This window comes from Cervus canadensis, chromosome 32 (assembly GCF_019320065.1).
Source record: "Cervus canadensis isolate Bull #8, Minnesota chromosome 32, ASM1932006v1, whole genome shotgun sequence".
Taxonomy (NCBI): domain Eukaryota; kingdom Metazoa; phylum Chordata; class Mammalia; order Artiodactyla; family Cervidae; genus Cervus; species Cervus canadensis.
In genome coordinates, this window is record NC_057417.1 from 34,065,743 (window position 1) to 34,082,770 (window position 17,028).

At 60.1% G+C, this 17,028-nt stretch overlaps 2 protein-coding genes across 19 annotated transcripts in view; one reads left to right on the top strand and one right to left on the bottom strand.

The window, feature by feature from the left end:
* Nucleotides 1-2,563: 2,563 nt before the first annotated feature.
* BRAT1 (BRCA1 associated ATM activator 1) lies at nt 2,564-12,523 on the bottom strand. 9 transcript variants are annotated; one of them, XM_043456277.1, is made up of 15 exons: nt 12,290-12,523; nt 11,505-11,616; nt 11,280-11,422; nt 9,859-10,013; nt 7,878-8,025; nt 7,035-7,425; nt 6,644-6,760; nt 6,344-6,435; nt 5,559-5,677; nt 5,297-5,483; nt 5,018-5,091; nt 4,371-4,473; nt 4,056-4,154; nt 3,746-3,921; nt 2,564-3,446 (listed from the first exon to the last, which is right to left on the bottom strand). In XM_043456277.1, the coding sequence occupies exons 3-15, from the start codon at nt 11,404-11,406 to the stop codon at nt 2,775-2,777; spliced, it is 2,460 nt and encodes an 819-aa protein (XP_043312212.1). In that variant the 5' UTR covers nt 11,407-11,422; nt 11,505-11,616; nt 12,290-12,523; the 3' UTR covers nt 2,564-2,774. The 9 variants fall into 9 exon arrangements, with proteins under 9 accessions (XP_043312212.1, XP_043312214.1, XP_043312207.1 ...); XM_043456279.1 differs by having other exon boundaries at nt 2,564-3,443; nt 11,505-11,687; XM_043456272.1 differs by having other exon boundaries at nt 11,505-11,687.
* A 1,593-nt stretch (nt 12,524-14,116) lies between these two features.
* The window catches only part of IQCE (IQ motif containing E), a 40,905-nt gene continuing 37,993 nt past the window's right edge, over nt 14,117-17,028 (top strand). For all 10 annotated transcript variants that reach the window (XM_043455653.1, XM_043455655.1, XM_043455656.1 and 7 more), the window contains exon 1: nt 14,117-14,358. In XM_043455653.1, the coding sequence (XP_043311588.1) occupies nt 14,323-14,358 (36 nt within the window). In that variant the 5' untranslated portion in view covers nt 14,117-14,322. The remainder of the gene's footprint in view (nt 14,359-17,028) is intronic.

Here is a 17,028-nt window from a genome sequence, read left to right on the forward strand (position 1 = left end):
CCTGCCCCGTAACTGGCCTTGGCCATCCGCGGCGACAGTGACACCCTGCCAGGTCCCAGCCGCAGGGCGGCGTGCTTCTGCCTGCTCTCCCGTGGGCTCCTGCGGTAGCACGAGAACAGGCCTGGGCTGGTCTGCAGCAAGGTGAGGAGACACGGGGCCTCCTAGCTGAGCCCACCCCCCCCAACCCGCCACGGAGCAAGCCCAGAGCAGCAGTCCTGCCGGGCTGGCCTCGAGACCCTTCAGATGCAAGAAAACGTGGTTTTAAGTTGCCGGCCTGAGACTGCCTGTTACACAGCAGTAGCTAACAGACACACCCTCATCCAAGGGCCTCATGCAGTCAGCACAGACCAGAGGGTGTGGGCTGTCCATGGACTGCCCCGTGCCCAAGCCTGGGGATGGAGAGGACCACTGCCGCCTCCCTGGAGCCCACGCACTTAGGAGAGGCGGGGTGAGCCGCCCAGGCCCTGTGATGTGTGGGAGCAGGTGGGCGTATCCGGAGCAGGTGGGCGTATCCACAGAGCCTGGCTGGGGCAGAGTTTCCTGTTTCCCTCCCCTCGGACACCTGTTTGCCAACACCACTTCCCAGGTAACTGCACGTCAGTTCAGTTCAGTTCAGTTCAGTCGCTCAGTCGTGTCCGACTCTTTGCGACCCCATGGACTGCAGCACGCCAGGCCTCCCTGTCCATCACCAACTCCGGAGTTTACTCAAACTCACGTCCATCGAGTCGGTGATGCCATCTAACCATCTCATCCTGTTGTCCCCTTCTCCTCGCGCCTTCAATCTTCCCCAGCATCAGGGTCTTTTTTAATGAGTCAGTTTTTCCCATCAGGTGGCCAAAGTATTGGAGTTTCAGCTTCAGCATCAGTCCTTTCAATGAATATTCAGGACTGACTTCCTTTAGGATGGACTGGTTGGATCTCCTTGAAGTCCAAGGGACTCTCAAGAGTCTTCTCCAACACCACAGTTCAAAAGTATCAATTCTTCGGTGCTCAGCTTTCTTTATAGTCCAACTCTCACATCCATACATGATCCCTGGAAAAACCATAGCTTTGACTAGACGGACCTTTGTCTATCTCTGCTTTTTATGCTTTTTAAGCATAAGTCCATAAAAAGCAAAGTCTCTGCTTTTTAATATGCTGTCTAGGTTGGTCATAGCTTTTCTTCCAAGGAGCAAGCGTCTTTTAATTTCATGGCTGCAGTCACCATCTGCAGTGATTTCTCACTGTTTTCATTGTTTCCTCACCTACTAGGTCGACACCGCAGTGACTTTTCGGTCCCTGGTGCGGTCTGCGGGCTTCTCTTGCTGTGGAGCAGGGGCTCCAGGGCGCAAGGCTCTGTGGTTGGGGCGCACAGGCTTAGTTACCCCATGGCATGCGGTATCTTTCATGACCAGGGATTGGAACCGTTGTCCTTTGCATTGCAAGGTAGATTCTTAGTCACTGGACCACCAGGGAAGCCCACGCTTTTACTTCTAAAACTAGTAATTTGTGTCTTCTTTTTTTCTTAGCCTGGCTAGAGCCCTTTGTTGTTTAGTCGCTAAGCTGTGTCTGACTCTTTCTGGACCCCGTAGACTGCAGCCCGCCAGGCTCCTCTGTCCGTGGGATTTCCCAGGCAAGAATTCCGGAGTGGGTTGCACTTCCTTCTCCAGGGGATCTTCCCTACCCAGGGATCAAACCCTCATCTCCTGCATTGGCAGGCGGGTTCTTTACCAATGAGCCACTAGGGAAGCCTGACTCGAGGCTTACTGACTTTCTTGATTTTTTCTAAGAACCAGTTGTTGGTTTCACGATTTCCTCTATTAATTTCCTGCTTTCATTGATTTCTGCTCTAACTTTATTTCTTTTCCTGTCCTTACTTTGAGTTGAATTTGTTCTTTTCCTGGTTTCCTAAGGTGGAAGCTTAGTTTATTGATCTTAGATCTTTCTTCTTGTCTCATACATGTATTCAATGCTATAAATATCCCTCTGAGCACTGCTTTGCTGCAGTCCATAAATTTTTATAAGCTATAATTTCATTTTCACCCGGTTAAAAATAGTTTTAAGTGTCTCTTGAGACTTCTTGACTGTGCAGTGTGCTTTAGAACACCGAGACTCACCTCCAGGAGGCAGACAGTAAAATCCCCATTTCACAGATGAGGAAGCAGGTTCACCCAAGGGCCACATGGCCGAGAGATGGCAGAGCTGGGCTGGGGTACCTTCTGCCCGGTCCTGAGGACCAGCCTGGAGCTAGACTCAGCTGATGTCACAAGTGACTCTGTTGCCTGGCCAGTGAGCGCTGAACCGCTACAAGGTCGGGGGGTTCAGAGACTGAAAACCTGGCTTGGTTGGGCCTGGGGTCACTAGCCTCAGGGCCCGGGGCCAAGGCCACACTCTCCAGCCTGAGCTGTTGGCTCTCTGACCCTGGGTGTCCCTGGGGCATGGTGGGATCCAAGCAGAGGAACCCCTGCCCCAGGCCAAGGAGGCACGTGGCCCCTGCGCAGAGGGCCCTCCCCGGCTGCGTCTCCAAGCCCCACGGGGCCTGGGGCTGCCCCTGGGCCATCTCGGAACTGTGCTGACTCACTGGTACTGTCACAGGACATTTATTTTGTGTAGAAAATAAGCCATTTCTTCAATAATACACCAAAATGGGGACTCTTTGACCTTGCTGGGCTCGCCTGGTCCTGGATCCCCTCGAGGGTCCCCTGTGCGCCCGGCCAGACCAGGGTCCCCAGCAGGGCAGGGCCTGAGGAAGGGCCGTGGGGCCACAGGGTCCCGGGGAGGCGCCACTCAGCCGGTCAGTAGCAGTCGGCCTCGTTATCTCCCAGGACGCCCACGGTGGCCAGCATGTCCTGCAGGAGGGACTGGGGGCTCCTCTCCACGTGGTCACTGCTCTCAGCCAGGGTGTCCCGAAGGGCCTCTAGGTCCATGGACCTCAGCACAGCCAGGACGGCCTCAGGCGCCAGCTCCCCCAGGGGCTGACCCTGTTCACCGGCCCGCCACCTCCGCAGGGCGGCCTCCACGGGGGCCACGTCGGGACTGTCCCCTGCCTCCTGCGGGCTGCCGGAGGGAGCAGCCTTGGCCCTCAGGAAGAGGAGGAGGTCACAGGACTTCTGGGCCACAGGGCGGTCACAGTCAAACAAGGACCGGAAGGCGAACTCGAAGAGCTGGACCCGGCAGAGCGCCCGCAGGGCCTGGGCCAGCGCGCCGGGTGGGGCCTCCCCGGGGCCGCGGGTGCCCAGCAGCTGCTGTAGGAACACCAGCGCCAGCTCCAGGCCCTGGACACGCACCTCCCAGTCCAGGTCCCCGCTCGCCGCCTGCAGCACTCGGGCCACGAACCGCTCCCGGTCCTCCGCCACGGCCACGTGGCCGTCCCGCAGCCACTCCGTGAAGACCCGCATGGCGGCCCGCCGGGGGAACCCCTCCGAGTCCGTGGTCAGGACGAGCAGAAGCTCCTCGAGTGGGGTCTTCTAGAAGACAGTGCGAGGGGGGGGGGGGGCTGGGCGCCGGTGCGGCAGGGCAGACCCGAGGGACCCCCGCGGGAGCGCTGGAGCTCGGCCTGCTCTGCCTCCTTCAGGCCATGTGCCCCTGGGCCCCCCACTATCTCACCTGTCAAACAGGGGTGACTATATCCAAGTGACAGGGGTGCAGGAGGCCGAGCGGGAGACTCAGGGGCCCTGCCCACACCCGTGGCAGGTCTGCATTACCCCGGCTCTCAGGGCGCTGGCCAGGGGCGGGCCGCGGGGCCACGGGGCCCACGGTGTCCTACCTGTGGGCCGGCCGGGTGCTCAGGGCTGGAGGGGGCAGCGAGCAGCCCCTGGCTGGACAGCTGCCCTGCGGCGGCCACTGCGCTCGCACGGACGTAGCTCTCGGGGTCCTGCAGGAGCTGGCTGGCGAGCTTGGGCACCTCCGAGGCCAGCAGCGCCTGTCTGAAGCCGGCCTGCCCTGGGGGTCCAAGCAGCCACAAGCAGCAGTGACCAAGTGCCGAGTCCACGGGCCCGCCTTGCTCCCCCAAGGTTCCCACGACCTGGGGGCAGTGGGGTGCCAAGGCCAGGCCGGCCCCCAAACCCTGTGCTCACCTCCCCAGCGTCTGGTCATCTGGGTCAGGAACTCAAGGCCCGAGTCCCTCACCTCCCAGCAGGGGCTGCACAGGCGCTTCTGCAGCACAGCCAGCAGCTCTGGGGCGGGGGGACAGCTCAGAGGGGCCCACCTACCGCCCCCCAGCCCCTCACAGCGACCCCCGCCCAGCCCCCACCCCGCGGCCCCCTGGCCCCCCGCCCAGCCCCTGCCCCGTCTGCCTGTGGCCCCCCCCCCCACCCCCGTCACCACCCCGCACGCCCCGCCCCACTGCTGCATGCCCCTCGGCTCCCCGGGGGGCAGGGGGCAGGGGTTACCTCCGAGAACCAGCTGGGCACGGGGCTCCAGGTCACAGCAGCCGGGGGGCACGGCCGAGCTCAGTAGCCAGCGGAGTGTGGCCTGGAAGGCCTTCTTCAGAACCTGGGGCGGCAGGGCGGGCAGGGGTGAGCCGGCCCCCGCCCCGCCCAGCGCCCTCTGCGCCCGCCCGGCCCTTGGGTGTGCGATGGGGACGGCGTGTAGGGGGAGAGGGGGCCTGGGCCCAGCTTCTGTGAGGCAGGAGCCTCTGGAGGAGGTGGACAGGCATCAACACGAGACAGAGAAGAAGGCGGCTCTCCTTGGGACCCCTGGTTCCGGGGACAGGCGGGACCACCAGGGCCTTTTCCTGAAGGCCTGCCGTCTAACTCCCCCCACCCCACCGCCTGCTCAGCGCACAAGCCACTGACCCTGCCCCTCACAGCGTGGCAGCCCTGGGAGGACGGGGAGGCTCGCAGGGAGCCTCAGGGAGCTTGGACCCCGTGCGTTAGGCCCAGCCGGATCCAGGCTCCGTCTCTCAGAGAATTCCTGGGAAGACTGGGCCCTCTCCCGCTTCCCACGGCCCAGCGGCCCCCCCTCAACCTCCACCAGCGCCCGGCCCTGGCTGAGCCCCAAGCAGCTGCCTGCCCACCCCCGCCCGCCCCGCCCGTACCGTGGGGCTGGAGTCAGGGCTCACGAGGTACTCCAGCAGGACGGCAAACACCTGCGTCACCAACTCCCGGGGGCCTGAGACAGACGTGCATGGGTAAAGCACCCAGCCTGCCACCCTGGGGCCTCCCCCGCCCGGAGGTGTCACCCAAGGAGAACGGGGGCACAGACCCCCGCAGTCAGCTGAATCCCACCTCTCCCGGGAGGAGACAGGAGATGACAGCGGTCTCGGGACACCGCTGAGCAATGCCCGAGCTGTGCAAGAGAACGCGTTCTCACTTACCCAGCCCCTGAGACAGGACCCCCAGGAAATCCAGGGCAGCTCGCTGGACGCGGACACAGCCCACCAGCATCGCGCACAGGCGGCCCCCCACCTCGGAGCTGGGGGCTGCAGAGCCGTTGCAGAACCGCAGTATCGTCACCGCAGCCGCAAGCAGGGGTGCCTGGGGCCAGGGCGAGGGGCGCTGGGGCTGGGGCAGGGAGAGAGCGTCAGTGCCAGCCGCAAGTCCCGCCGCCAGGGTGGACGCGGGCCGGGCCACACCTACCAGGGGCTGCAGCAGCTCCAGGTGGGCCAGGGTGCTGCAGAGGAGACCCACGCACGCCGACTTGGAGGGCGGGAGCATGTCCATGGCCATCGGGTCGCCTGCGGCCCCCTCCAGCAAGCCTGCGGGCGACCAGACATGGGTCCCGGTGAGCAGGCACCTCCCGCAAGGCCACCGGTCACCGAGTCCCACCAGAGACCGGGTGGGCAGCTCCGAGCAGTGGGCCTGCTGGGTGACATGTGGTCTGAACCTGTCTGCAGGGCTCTTGAGCAGAGTTCCACTCTCCCAGCAGCCTGTGCCGGGGCCGGCTTATGCTGGTCAGAAGGCCCCTCTCTCCCTCGACATGGGGCTACTGGGCACAGCGGGGTCCCCATGTCTAACCCCCAAACCGTCATGCAACTGAACAAGACGAGCTGCGGTCGAGGAGACCCACTTTCCCGTCACAGAACAGATGGTCTGGGAGCATGAGTGCCAGGCCCAGGTGCCCAATGTGGGTCAGGAATGGTCCATGCGGCCAAGGCCCCGGTAACCACCACCGACTGCAGGGTCAGTGGCTCTGGGGCCCCCTCGATGATGCCATGGGGCGGGGCTGGGGGGAGATGCTGCCCTAAGAACTAGGCAGGCACGCGAGCCAGTCACTGCCGAGACAACGCCCACAGCCCTGCCAGCTTCACTCTTGGGTGGGGAGGTGAGCCAGGCACCACAATGCCCACCGGCCTGGCCCGGCCCCAAGGACACGCTCAGGGTTCTGCCTTCCTACACCCGCCCGCCCTTCCCCAACAGCCTACCTGGTGTTCCAGGGGCCTGAGCAGCGGCTTCCAGGACACAGGCCAGGGGCCGGAGGAGGACACCGAAGGCCTGGGTCCTCAGCGCCTGGGGACTGAAGACAGAACAGGGTGAGGCTGCCCGACCCGGGCACCCTGGCTGCCCTCCTGACACCCCCAGCGAGGCTGGGGCAAGGGGGCAGAGCCAGGGACTGGGAGACAGCAACCCCGTAAGCCTCCTTACTGGCACTCCAGCAGGGGCAGGGGTCCTGGGAGGTCCCTGACTCACTGCCTGCCCCGCACAACACAAACCCTGGCCCTTACCAGTCCTGCACTTTCAGGATCCCCGCAGCCAGAGGCCCTGCCTGCATGGGGCTCAGGCGGCTGAGGGTCTGTGCTGCAGTCTCCCACAGGCCAGGGTCAGAGCTGGGCACGGAAGAGCTGCAGAGGCCCCAGAAGACAGCATCACCCCTCCATCCAGCCCACACCAGGCCCAGCGGTGCTGGGCGTGCCCGGCCCAAGGCAGGAGGTTGTTCCCGGCGTGCAGGCTCTCAGACCCCCTGAGGGGTTCCCCTGACTCAAGGCAGCCTTCTTGGGGGGCCAACGAGCCGCGGCCCCAGGTGTGATGGCCGCCCAGAGACCTCGAGGAAAACTAGCAGTGGCCCCCCGCCCCGCCCCGCCCCGCCCACCCTGCAGCCGCGCCCAGGGGCCTGACCGGGCCACGCTGAGGAGGAGCTCCACGAGCGCGTGGGGGGCCGGCACGGGGTCCTTCTCGAGCAGGCGGGCCACGAGGGGGCTCAGCTGCACCCAAAGGCCCTGCGTCCAGAGGCCGTGGCAGTGCCCGAACGCGGTGGTCAGCACGTGCAGGGCCTGCATGACCCGCGGGGCGGCCTCGGAGCACAGGCAGTCTTCGAGGTGACACACGATCCTCCGGGCACACGCCGGCCAGTCCCGGGCCTGCGGGCGGCCATGCCCCTCGGCGGGACTGCGCCCCTCGGTGGGGCTGCTCATGGCCAAGTCCAGGACGTGCACCAGCAGCTGCCCGGCGGCGGAGGCCACGAACAGGCTGGGGTCTCCCTGCAGGGAGAAGATGGTGTCAACAGCACCTGGGGGGGACAACGGGGCAAGGGGGGGAGAGAAGGGTTCAGCTGGGAGTGCGGCCGTGGGGCAGCAGGGACGCTGGAGATGCCGAGGGGCCTCCAGCACTGGGACTCAGAGCCTGAATCCCACCCACTGGGGAGGCAGGGTGGGAGGCCCTGCCTCCCCTGCTCGGAGGCTGGAACCCGCTGGGGGTTCACGGGGCGGGGGCTTGAGAACCCTGGCCACTTTGGAGCCTTCTAACCAGCCTCAGAGCCACCCCAGCTGCTGAGTCTGACCCATAAACCAGAGCACACCGCACAGCCTAGAGGGGCCCCCAACACGTGATCACACCAAGTGTTCCTCTCAACAGCCCTGTGACACCATGGCCGCTCTCCTGTTCAGAGGAAGAACCCAGCGAGGCTCACACCGCGCGGGACGGGGCGGGCAGAGGTGCGGGCGGGGTGGGCAGGGCACTCACCCGAGTCGGCGAGGAAGAGCAGGGCGCTGGGGTGCTGCGCCAGGGAGCGCAGGCCCTGAATCCAGCCGCTGCGCACGGTGGGGGCCGCCCAGGCCGCTGCCCCGAGGGGGCCCTGCTCCCCGAAGAGCCCAGGCAGCAGCTCCCCCTGCTGGAAGCAGAGGAGGAAGGAGCCGAGTGAGGCCAGCTCGGCCTTCCGGGGAGAGAACTTGGGAAGGAAGGGCTGGGTGTCACACTCAGGCTCCGATCCTGTCACAGACCGCTCCAGAAGACCCTCCCGCAATACCCACTGGCAGAAATGCCAAAGGATCCCTCTGACCACGACATCCTGTGCCCGAAGACCCCCGCAGGTCTCCACAGCCCACTAGGCTCTGCACTTGGCACGCGGGGCAGGTGCCCTCCTCCAGATGTCCCCCACCCCAGACTCCCCAGCACACCCCATGTGTCAGGCTTGCCCCGCACGTACACCTGCTCAAAGCCCTTCCGACCCAGCTGCGGGCCCGCGGGCCCTGAAGCTGGCCCCTGCCCCCCCCCATGCCTGCAGCAGACACTGCCTGACTCCCCACTCACTGCCCATCCGCACATGGGTGCCCACCTGCAGCACAACAGCACACCGCCCTGACCCCCGCCATGTGCCCGAGATTCCTGTTCCCCACGGGGCCCAGCGCGGTGAGTGGGAAACTCGGGGGCTGCCTCTTTCCCCTGGAGCCCCTCCCTGGGCTCGTGACTTGCTCAGAGCCTTGTCTATCTTGACAATAAAATGCTGTTCCCCACCCTCGAGGGACGGGATCCTTCTAATCATCCCAGACTCCGGGTGAGGGATCCCCGGGCCGAAGAGACGCTCTTTCAGTCACTGGGGGATAAGTCTGACCCCACGATGGCCTTACAGGGCGCCGCTGCTGGTGGCAGCCCACAGGGAGGCCCTCTGTGGGATCACCCGTCATCTAGATAGCCCTCCCAGTTACAGCACTCCTGGGGGCAGCCTGCAGCCAGTGGGAGGGCACCAATGCCCAGCCCCCAGCCTCACGTCGTCTGTCCATATGCCCCCTGCCCCAATGGGGCCCGTGTTGAGCATCTCGCTGACAAGCAGCCCTGGGGGCTGCTAGACGCCCTGGGGTTCTGTGAAAGGGCAGCTGAAAAGCGAACAGGAGCCCAAGCCAGTGCCAGGGGCCCAGGGCAGAGGGCAAGCTCCCTCTGCGACTCAGGGCCCAAACCTGCCGTGTCCCTTGTCCCCGTGTGCAGGGGCCCGCCAGCAGAGAGAAGGGCAGCCCCTGGACTGTGAAGCCTCCACAGCCACGGTTGGCCATGGGAAGGAAAAAGAGGATGTGGAGAAGAAGAGATGGGAACCGGGGCGCACCCAGGAAGTCAGAGAAGCTGGGGATATCCACATGATTGGGACTGAGCATTTGTTTTCGGAGAAGCAGATGGTGTGACAGACCACGCCACCAGCCTGACTCCTCAGGGCCCTCTGTGGGCCCTGCCGGTTCTGCGGGGTTCCTCTACCGAGCCATCGCTGTCTCCTCGCCCGGAGACAGAGGTGAAGGCTCCTGACCTGATTACTGGCCGGGGCTCTCAGGATAACCTGGACGTGATTCTGGAAACGCTGAGGTATGTACGGAAGGATGATCAGACATGAAGTCATTTCCCACAACAGGCTTCGGTACAGAACACCCTGGAAAGTCTGCCCCACAGTTAGCTGGGGTGGGCGAGGCCCCGGGAGCTTGCACTGCTGAACTGAGGGGTGCCCACGAAGGCTGCAGAGGCCCAACCCCAGCTCTGTCTGATTCCAAAAAGTTCACCCATCACCCCAATCCGTTCCTGGTGAGTTTTTCAAAGGAGGACTCTACGCAGGAATGAAAACCCCGTGGAGCACGTCAAGGTACGGGGGCAAAGCGAGTTTCAGAGACCAGAGGTCATGACAGCCACCGGCTCTGTGCAGCTGCAGGAGAAAGTGGGTTACACAGGGGGGAGAGCCCAGGCGTACCTGAAGGTACTGGAAGCAGTTCTCCTGGGCTGCAAACGTCCCTGCGAGGCGGAGTGCGAAGGACAGGATCCTGGAACTCAGGTCCTGGGGCTTCAGCACATGGACGAGCAGCTCCACCAGGCAGGGGTTTTCCTGCAGTAACAGGAGACTGGACCCTGGGGACAGGCCCAGCCGGGAAGCACGTTACCAGGGCACCGTGCCTGCCTCCAAAAGGGACCGTCCTCCTGGCAACTCCCAGTCCCCCTCTCTCAGGCTGTCAGGCTCAGCAGTCCGACCGGGAGGAAGCATCTGCAACAACTGCTTCAAAGGATTCGTTACTCTAATTCAACGACACCTCAACAACAGGCAAGGGGCTTGGACAGGAAATACAAACGGCCAGCAAACCTGAAAAGACGTTCTGTCCCACTGATTATGAAAAAAAGACACAAATAAGAGCAGCAGACAATCTTCACCTCTCCAGTGGGTAATTTTCTCTTAAATGGAGAGCACTAAAGCAAGACACACAGGGCACAGGCGTTCTCCTCCAGACACGGCACCTGAAGTGTCTACACACCACAGCAGAAGTACTCACAACCAAGACATGGAAGCAACCGAAACGTCCATCAACAGATGAACAGACACAGAAGATCTGGTTCCACTGCATACACACAATGGAATACTACTCATCACAGAAGGAACGAAACAATGCCATCTGCAGCAACATGGATGGGCCTAGAGATTGTTGTCCTAAGTGAAGTGAGTCAGACAAATATCGTCTGATATCACTTACATGGGGCATCTAAAAAAATGATACAGGTTAACTTATTTGCAAAAGAGAAACAGATTCATAGACAAAGAAAACAAACGTATGGTTCCCAAAGGGGAAGGTGAGGGGACAAATTAGGAGTTTGAGATTAGCAGATACAAACTACTATATTTAAAATAAACAACAAGGGCCTACTGTATAGCACAGGGAATTACATTCAACATCTTGTAATAAACTATAATGGAAAACACTCTGAAAAAGAGTGTGTGTGTGTGTGTGTGTGTGTGTGCGTGCACACACACCTATTGCTGTTTAGTCACTAAGTCGTTTCTGACTTTGTGACCCCATGGACTGTAGCCTGCCAGGCTCCTCTGTCCCTGGGCTTCTCCAGGCAAGAATACTGGAGTGGGTTGCCATTTCCTTCTCCAGGGGATTTTTCTGACCCAGGGATTGAACCCGAGTCTCCTGCATTGGCCGGTGGACTTTACTGAGCCACCAGGGAAGCCTATATACTCTAACCCTAACCCTAATTTGTGGGTGAGGAAATATCATGAAAAGCAAGGGAGGATCTCTAAGATGTAGGGGAACGACCCCGGACAGACGGGCCTCTACCTAGCACAGGGGAGCCCTGCACCCTCTGGCCTCCGGGGAGAGTCAGCAGCCGCCCTCAGCCTACCTGCTTCAGTGACTGCTTTAAACCAGTCCAGCAGCTTCTCCAAACAAGTGTCATCTGCCACGGGCTGCCTGGGGTCTGCCAGGATGGCACAGAGAGCCGGGAGGAGCCGGGCGCACTCTGGGTCCATGATGGGGCTGGGGTTCCTGCAGAGATGTCAGGCAGGGCTAGACCCCACCCGCCGAGTCACAGGCAGCCCCCAGCCCCACCAGGCCCCAGGACTTTCACCTCAGGCCAGGTGATCACTCTTCAGAGGGAAACTCCCAGCTGCCAGGACAGCGGTGAAGCCTCAGCTGGGGTGAGATTGGAGGTTGTCAAGAGCAAACTGGAGCCCTCGAGTCTGGCGGTGGAGACGGGAGTATGGAGTAAACCATGCGGCCTCAGGAGCTCAAAGGCAGCCAACTCTGGACTCTGGTGGGAGGAAATGACCCTGAAATTGATCTAGGCTGCAGGCCTGTCAGAGCCAGGGGCGCATGCGCGCTCTGGGGCCAGCCACGTGTAGGAGGCTGAGCGGGTTAGTCAGTCAGAGCTGTCGGGGTCTCAGTCCAGCTGGGAGGTGTCTGTCTGTCAGTCCCTCCCAGGGTCAGTGTGAAAACCCTGCAGCCAGCAGTGTGCGGAGGGGAAGGCGCTCTGCCCACTGCCGGTTCCTCCCGGGACTGCAAGCGCACCTGCGAGTCTAGCCTGGGAGGGGGCCCGGGAGCCCGTCGGTCCTGTGGTCAGGGAGGGCTCTCGCGGAGGATGGGGGTGTACAGTGACTCTGTCTGCCGGGGTCTAGAGCAAGCCTGGGGCGTCCGTCTGTCATCCCTGGCCAGGCTAAGTTCTTGAGAAAGGCGCCCTCCCTGTGGACCCCACGGAGGACGCCAGGCCGGCGGCTGCTGTGGTGCTGGGGCCCAGTCCAGGGGCGCGCACGCGGGCCCCAGGCGGTTCTCCGGCCCGGGAGGCCCTGGCCCCTAACCTCGACCCCGCCGGGCCCTCCACAGTGACCGCGACCCCTCCCCGGGTGCGCACCTCACCCGCTTCGCTTCCCTCAGCCGCCGCAGGCCCCACCCCGGGCCGCGCGACCTGCCGGGACTGGAGGAGGCGAGGACGGGGAGGACGCCCCTGGAGGCCACTCTGAGAGCCCCAAAGGCCCAAGCTCAGGGAACGGGCTCAGGAGGAGCGGGACAAGCCGCCGCCAAGCCCGTTGCCCGGACCCGTCACCCGACCAGAGCGCTCAGAGGTGTGTGCACCGGAACCCAGCACGCTTTGCGCCTGGAAGGCGTGGCTTTCGGCGGAAGGGGCGTGGCTGTACGTGAGGGGCGTGGCCTCACCGCCCAAAGGCCCACGTGTCTGGGCGGGCCACCGAAGCCAAAAGCTAGCCGCGCAGCAGGCACACCTTCCTCCATTCACAGAGGGGTTTCATCCTGACTAAATTCAGAATGCACACATTGTCCCTGCCCCACCAGCGTCATCATCCTACCACACCACATGCCCAGTGTGCGGACTCCTTCATCTGTGTCACACTGCGCACACTCTGGAACCCGCAGCTGCTGTAAGCACTTTTGGTTCGGTTCAGTTCAGTTCAGTTCCGTCGCTCAGTCGTGTCCGACTCTTTGCGACCCCACGGACTGCAGCACGTCAGGCCTCCCTGTCCATCACCAACTCCCGGAGTTTACTGAAACTCACGTCCATCGAGTCAGTGATGCCATCCAACCATCTCCTCTGTCGTCCCCTTCTCCTCCCGCCTTCAGTCTTTCCCAGCATCAGTCCTTCCAATGAACACCCAGGACTGACCTCCTTTAGGATGGACTGGCTGGATCTCCTTGCAGTCCAAGGGTCTCTCCAGAGTCTTCTCCAACACCACAGTTCAAAAGCATTGGGCACTCTGGTCTTCACAAAAGCTCTTTCCTTCCCTTTATATTAGAGGACACAAACCCAGAGAAGTTGTCACTCACCGGTCACCAAATACCTACTGATTAATCACCTGTTGTGTGCCAGATACTGTTCCAAGGGACGATGATACAGTCGGGAGCAAAACAAGGCCTTGCCCCAGAGAGCTTGCATTCTAGACAAGGGGAGTTCTTGTAGATAATAAAGGTCAGGGGGCTGGAAAAATACAGCAGGGCAGGGGGACAGAGTAAATGCCCTTGGAGGCCTGTAAGAAGAGAAAGGGCAGATTATGTTTGCTAATTGTTTAAATGAAACTTGCAGCCCAACGCACCCAAAGATCTTCATGATTCACACTGAATACGGTGAGTGCAAACTCTGTTCTTTTTTTTTTCTTGTCCTGTGACTGCATTATAACCCTTGAGCCTAAGATCTTTCTCTTTCTTTCTTTCTTTTCTTTTCTTTTTTTTTTTGGTCCTGTGACTACATCATAGGATTTAGGCTACCCACTCCAGTATTCTTGGACTTCCCTTGTAGCTCAGCTGGTAAAGAATCCACCTGCCATGTGGGAGACCTGGGTTTGATCCCTGGTTTGGGAAGATCACCTGAAAAGGGAAAGGCTACCCCCTCCAGTATTCTGGCCTGGAGAATTCCATGGACTGTATAGTCCATGGGGTTGCAAAGAGTCAGACACGACTGAGTGACTTTATTTTCTTTTTTTTTTTTTTACATCATAACCCTTGAGCCTAAGATCCGAGATTAGGAAGATGGTTTTCTCAATGCCAGGCGTTCAGAGCTAGCAGGTTGTGGACACGGCACAGGCTCCCTGTCCCTCTCAGCGTTAACCTACTAAATATTTATTAATAACCAGCTCTGGTGACTAGCGCGCAGGGTCGCGGTGCCTCCTCGGCGGCAGAATGCTGTTCCAGCTCCGCCCCGCTCTCCGCCCCACACTCTGGGCGCGCAGCCGGTCGGCCAGAGGGTGTCCCCGGGTGCAGGTAGAGTCGGCCGGGCTCGCCACATCCGGGGCTCGGCGGGCTGGCGCCGTTGCCATGGAAGCGGGGTCGCGGCGGGCGCGCGGGTCGGCGGAGAGGCTGCGGGCAGCCGGGTGGCCTGCGGAGCCCCAGAATCGGACGGCCGCGCCCCCCGCACCCGGGGGCGATCGGGCAGCGCCGCCGCCATGTCGCTGGGCACCGCGGAGCCGGCCTCGGAGACGGTAAGCGCGGACGGCGGGGGCGGGGAGGGCCCTCGATGCCTCCCATGACGAGGCGCGGGCCGGAGGGAAGGGGCGCAGGGCCAGCGGCCGCCGGTGACCGCAGCCATTATTGTTACCGCATAAGAGCGGACCTCTGGCCGCCGCCCCTCGCCCAGCCTCCAGCCGCCTCTAGTTCCCCACTCGTCCTTGCCCTGGCCGCCGCTTCCAGGAAGCCCTCCCGGACGCTGCGCCCTCGCCGCTCGGCGCCTGCGAAGCCGGGCCTGAGCGGAGCCTGCGATCGCGGCCCGCCGGGGTGACGGAGCTCACTGCGTAAGTGCCCGCCCACCCGGCGATTCCCGGGCTGGGGGCCTCGGACGGGGCGAGGGACCCGAGCCGTGCCGGGCGTGAAGGAGGAACCCCAGGCGCCGATCAGGGCAGGTTTCCCGGAGGAGGTGCCGCCCGCCCAGGGTGGCTCCCCCGGGTCAGAGCGAGCGTGTTCTCAACTCTTCCTTCACCCGGTGTTTCTGGGGCGTCAGCCATCAACTGTAGATACCACTGTGGGTGAATACACTGCATTCCGGTGGCGGGGTGACGGAACCCGGGGTGGGGGTGAGGGAAAACAAGGCAAGAAAAAAAAACCCAAAACGGATTGTGTCCATCAAGTCAGAAAGTGCCCTGTAGAAAATAAAACAGCCCATGTAAGGGAGGCGGGGTGGTGGGCTGCTTTAGGTTGGGTGCCAGGAGCAGCCCCTGAGAAGTAGGAGTGCCCTGATGTCCCCGATGAGAAGGAGGCAGCCGGGTGAAGATCTGAGACGCGGGGGCCAGCAGGTGCAAAGGTCCTGAGGTGGGAAAGTGCAGGGTTCCAGGGCACGAAAGAGAGCTTGCTGGGATCTCACTGGGCGACCTGTGTGGATGGAAGGGAGCCGTGGACCTGACCGCGGAGAGCCTTGCAGGCAGTGGTCCCGGTCTGAATTCACTCCTGCCACAGTGGGAAGGGTTTGGAGGGCTCCAGGCAGAGGGCACTTGACTCATGGTTGCTTCCTTCTCTGGGAGGAGATGGCAGAACCCAGCAGGGCTGCCCGGCACTCTCCCCAAGTGGGGGCTCAGGGCTCCTGCCACTTGTCCCCCAAGGCACCGAGTCCGGCCTCCCCTGGAGGGCCTGCCGCCTGCTCTGGTCTCCGTTACTGCTTCTTCACCTTTAAAAAGTAGCTCCTCATACTGTGACTGTAAAGGTTATTCATGCCCAGTAAAGAAAGTCAATTACCTGTACTCTAACTGCCTACAGAAAACCGCAGTTAATGTTTGGTATATTTCTTTCTTTTTTTTTTTTTAGTTCTACCACTTTATTGCTACCAACCCATCTCCCTCCACCCTCGTGTACACACGCTCAGTCATGTAACCCCATGGACTGCAGCCCGCCAGGCTCCTCTGTCCATGGACTTTTCCAGGCAAGAATACTGGAGTGGGTTGCCATTTCCTTCTCCATGGTATATTTCTTTCTGATATTTTTTCAACGCATTTTTTCTTCCCATATGGCTTTTAAAACTTGGGGTCCTATTTATATTGTTTTGTAATTCTTGCCGTTTAATTTACTGTTAGCATCTTCCCATACCTACGTTTTCAAAAACATATCTTAAAAACTAAGTTTATATATATATGTATAACTGAATCACTTTGTTGTATACCTAAAACTAATGCAACGTTGTAAATCAACTGTACTTCCATTTAAAAAAGAGAAAGAGAGTCAGCCTTCTTAGTGCAGTGGGCAGCGCGTCAGTCTCATAAAAAAGAGAAAGAGAAATACATCAAACAGATAATGACAAATGCTGTATGATCTCACGTATATATGGAATCTCAAAAAGCTGAATTCTAAACAGCAAGGACTGACTGTATAGCACAAGGAACTACGTTCAATATCTTATAACCTATAATGGAAAAGAATCTGAAAAAAAATATGTATATAATATAACTGAATCAGTTTATTGTACACCTGAAACTATAATATAGTAAATCAATTATACTTCACTTAAAAAATTTTTAAACTCTTAATTTGGGGGACTTCCATGGTGGGTCCAGTGGCTAAGGCTCTTCGCTCCCAATGCAAGAGGTCTGGGTTCAATCCCTGGTCAGGGAACTAGATTCCAAGTGCCAGGACTAAGGGTTCACATGCCACAACTAAAGATCCCACGTGTCGCCACTAAAAAGATTCCGCATGCCCCAAGGAAGATCAAAGATCCTGTGTGCTGCAACTAAGACCCAACACAGCCAAAGAAAGAAAGAAATATTTTTTAAATAAATAAAATGAAAAAACAAAAACTCTAACTTGAAAATTCCCTGGCGGTCCAGTGGTTAGGACCCTTGAGCTTCCACTGCAGGGGGCACGGGTTTGATCCCTGGTCAGGAAACTAAGGATCCATGTGACCTGCAGCACAGCCAAAATAAATAAATGTATGTGTAAAAATCTTCACAAGTATTATTCATGCAAAAATGGAAAGATAATATTTTTTAAAATAAAATTAAAAAGTAAAACCTCTAACCTAATCAGTTCAGTTCAGTCGCTCAGTCTTGTCCGACTCTTTGCGACCCCATGGACTGCAGCAAGCCAGGCCTCCCTGTCCATCACCAACTCCCGGAGCTTACTCAAACTCATGTCCGTTGAATCGGTAATGCCATCCAGCCATCTCATCCTCT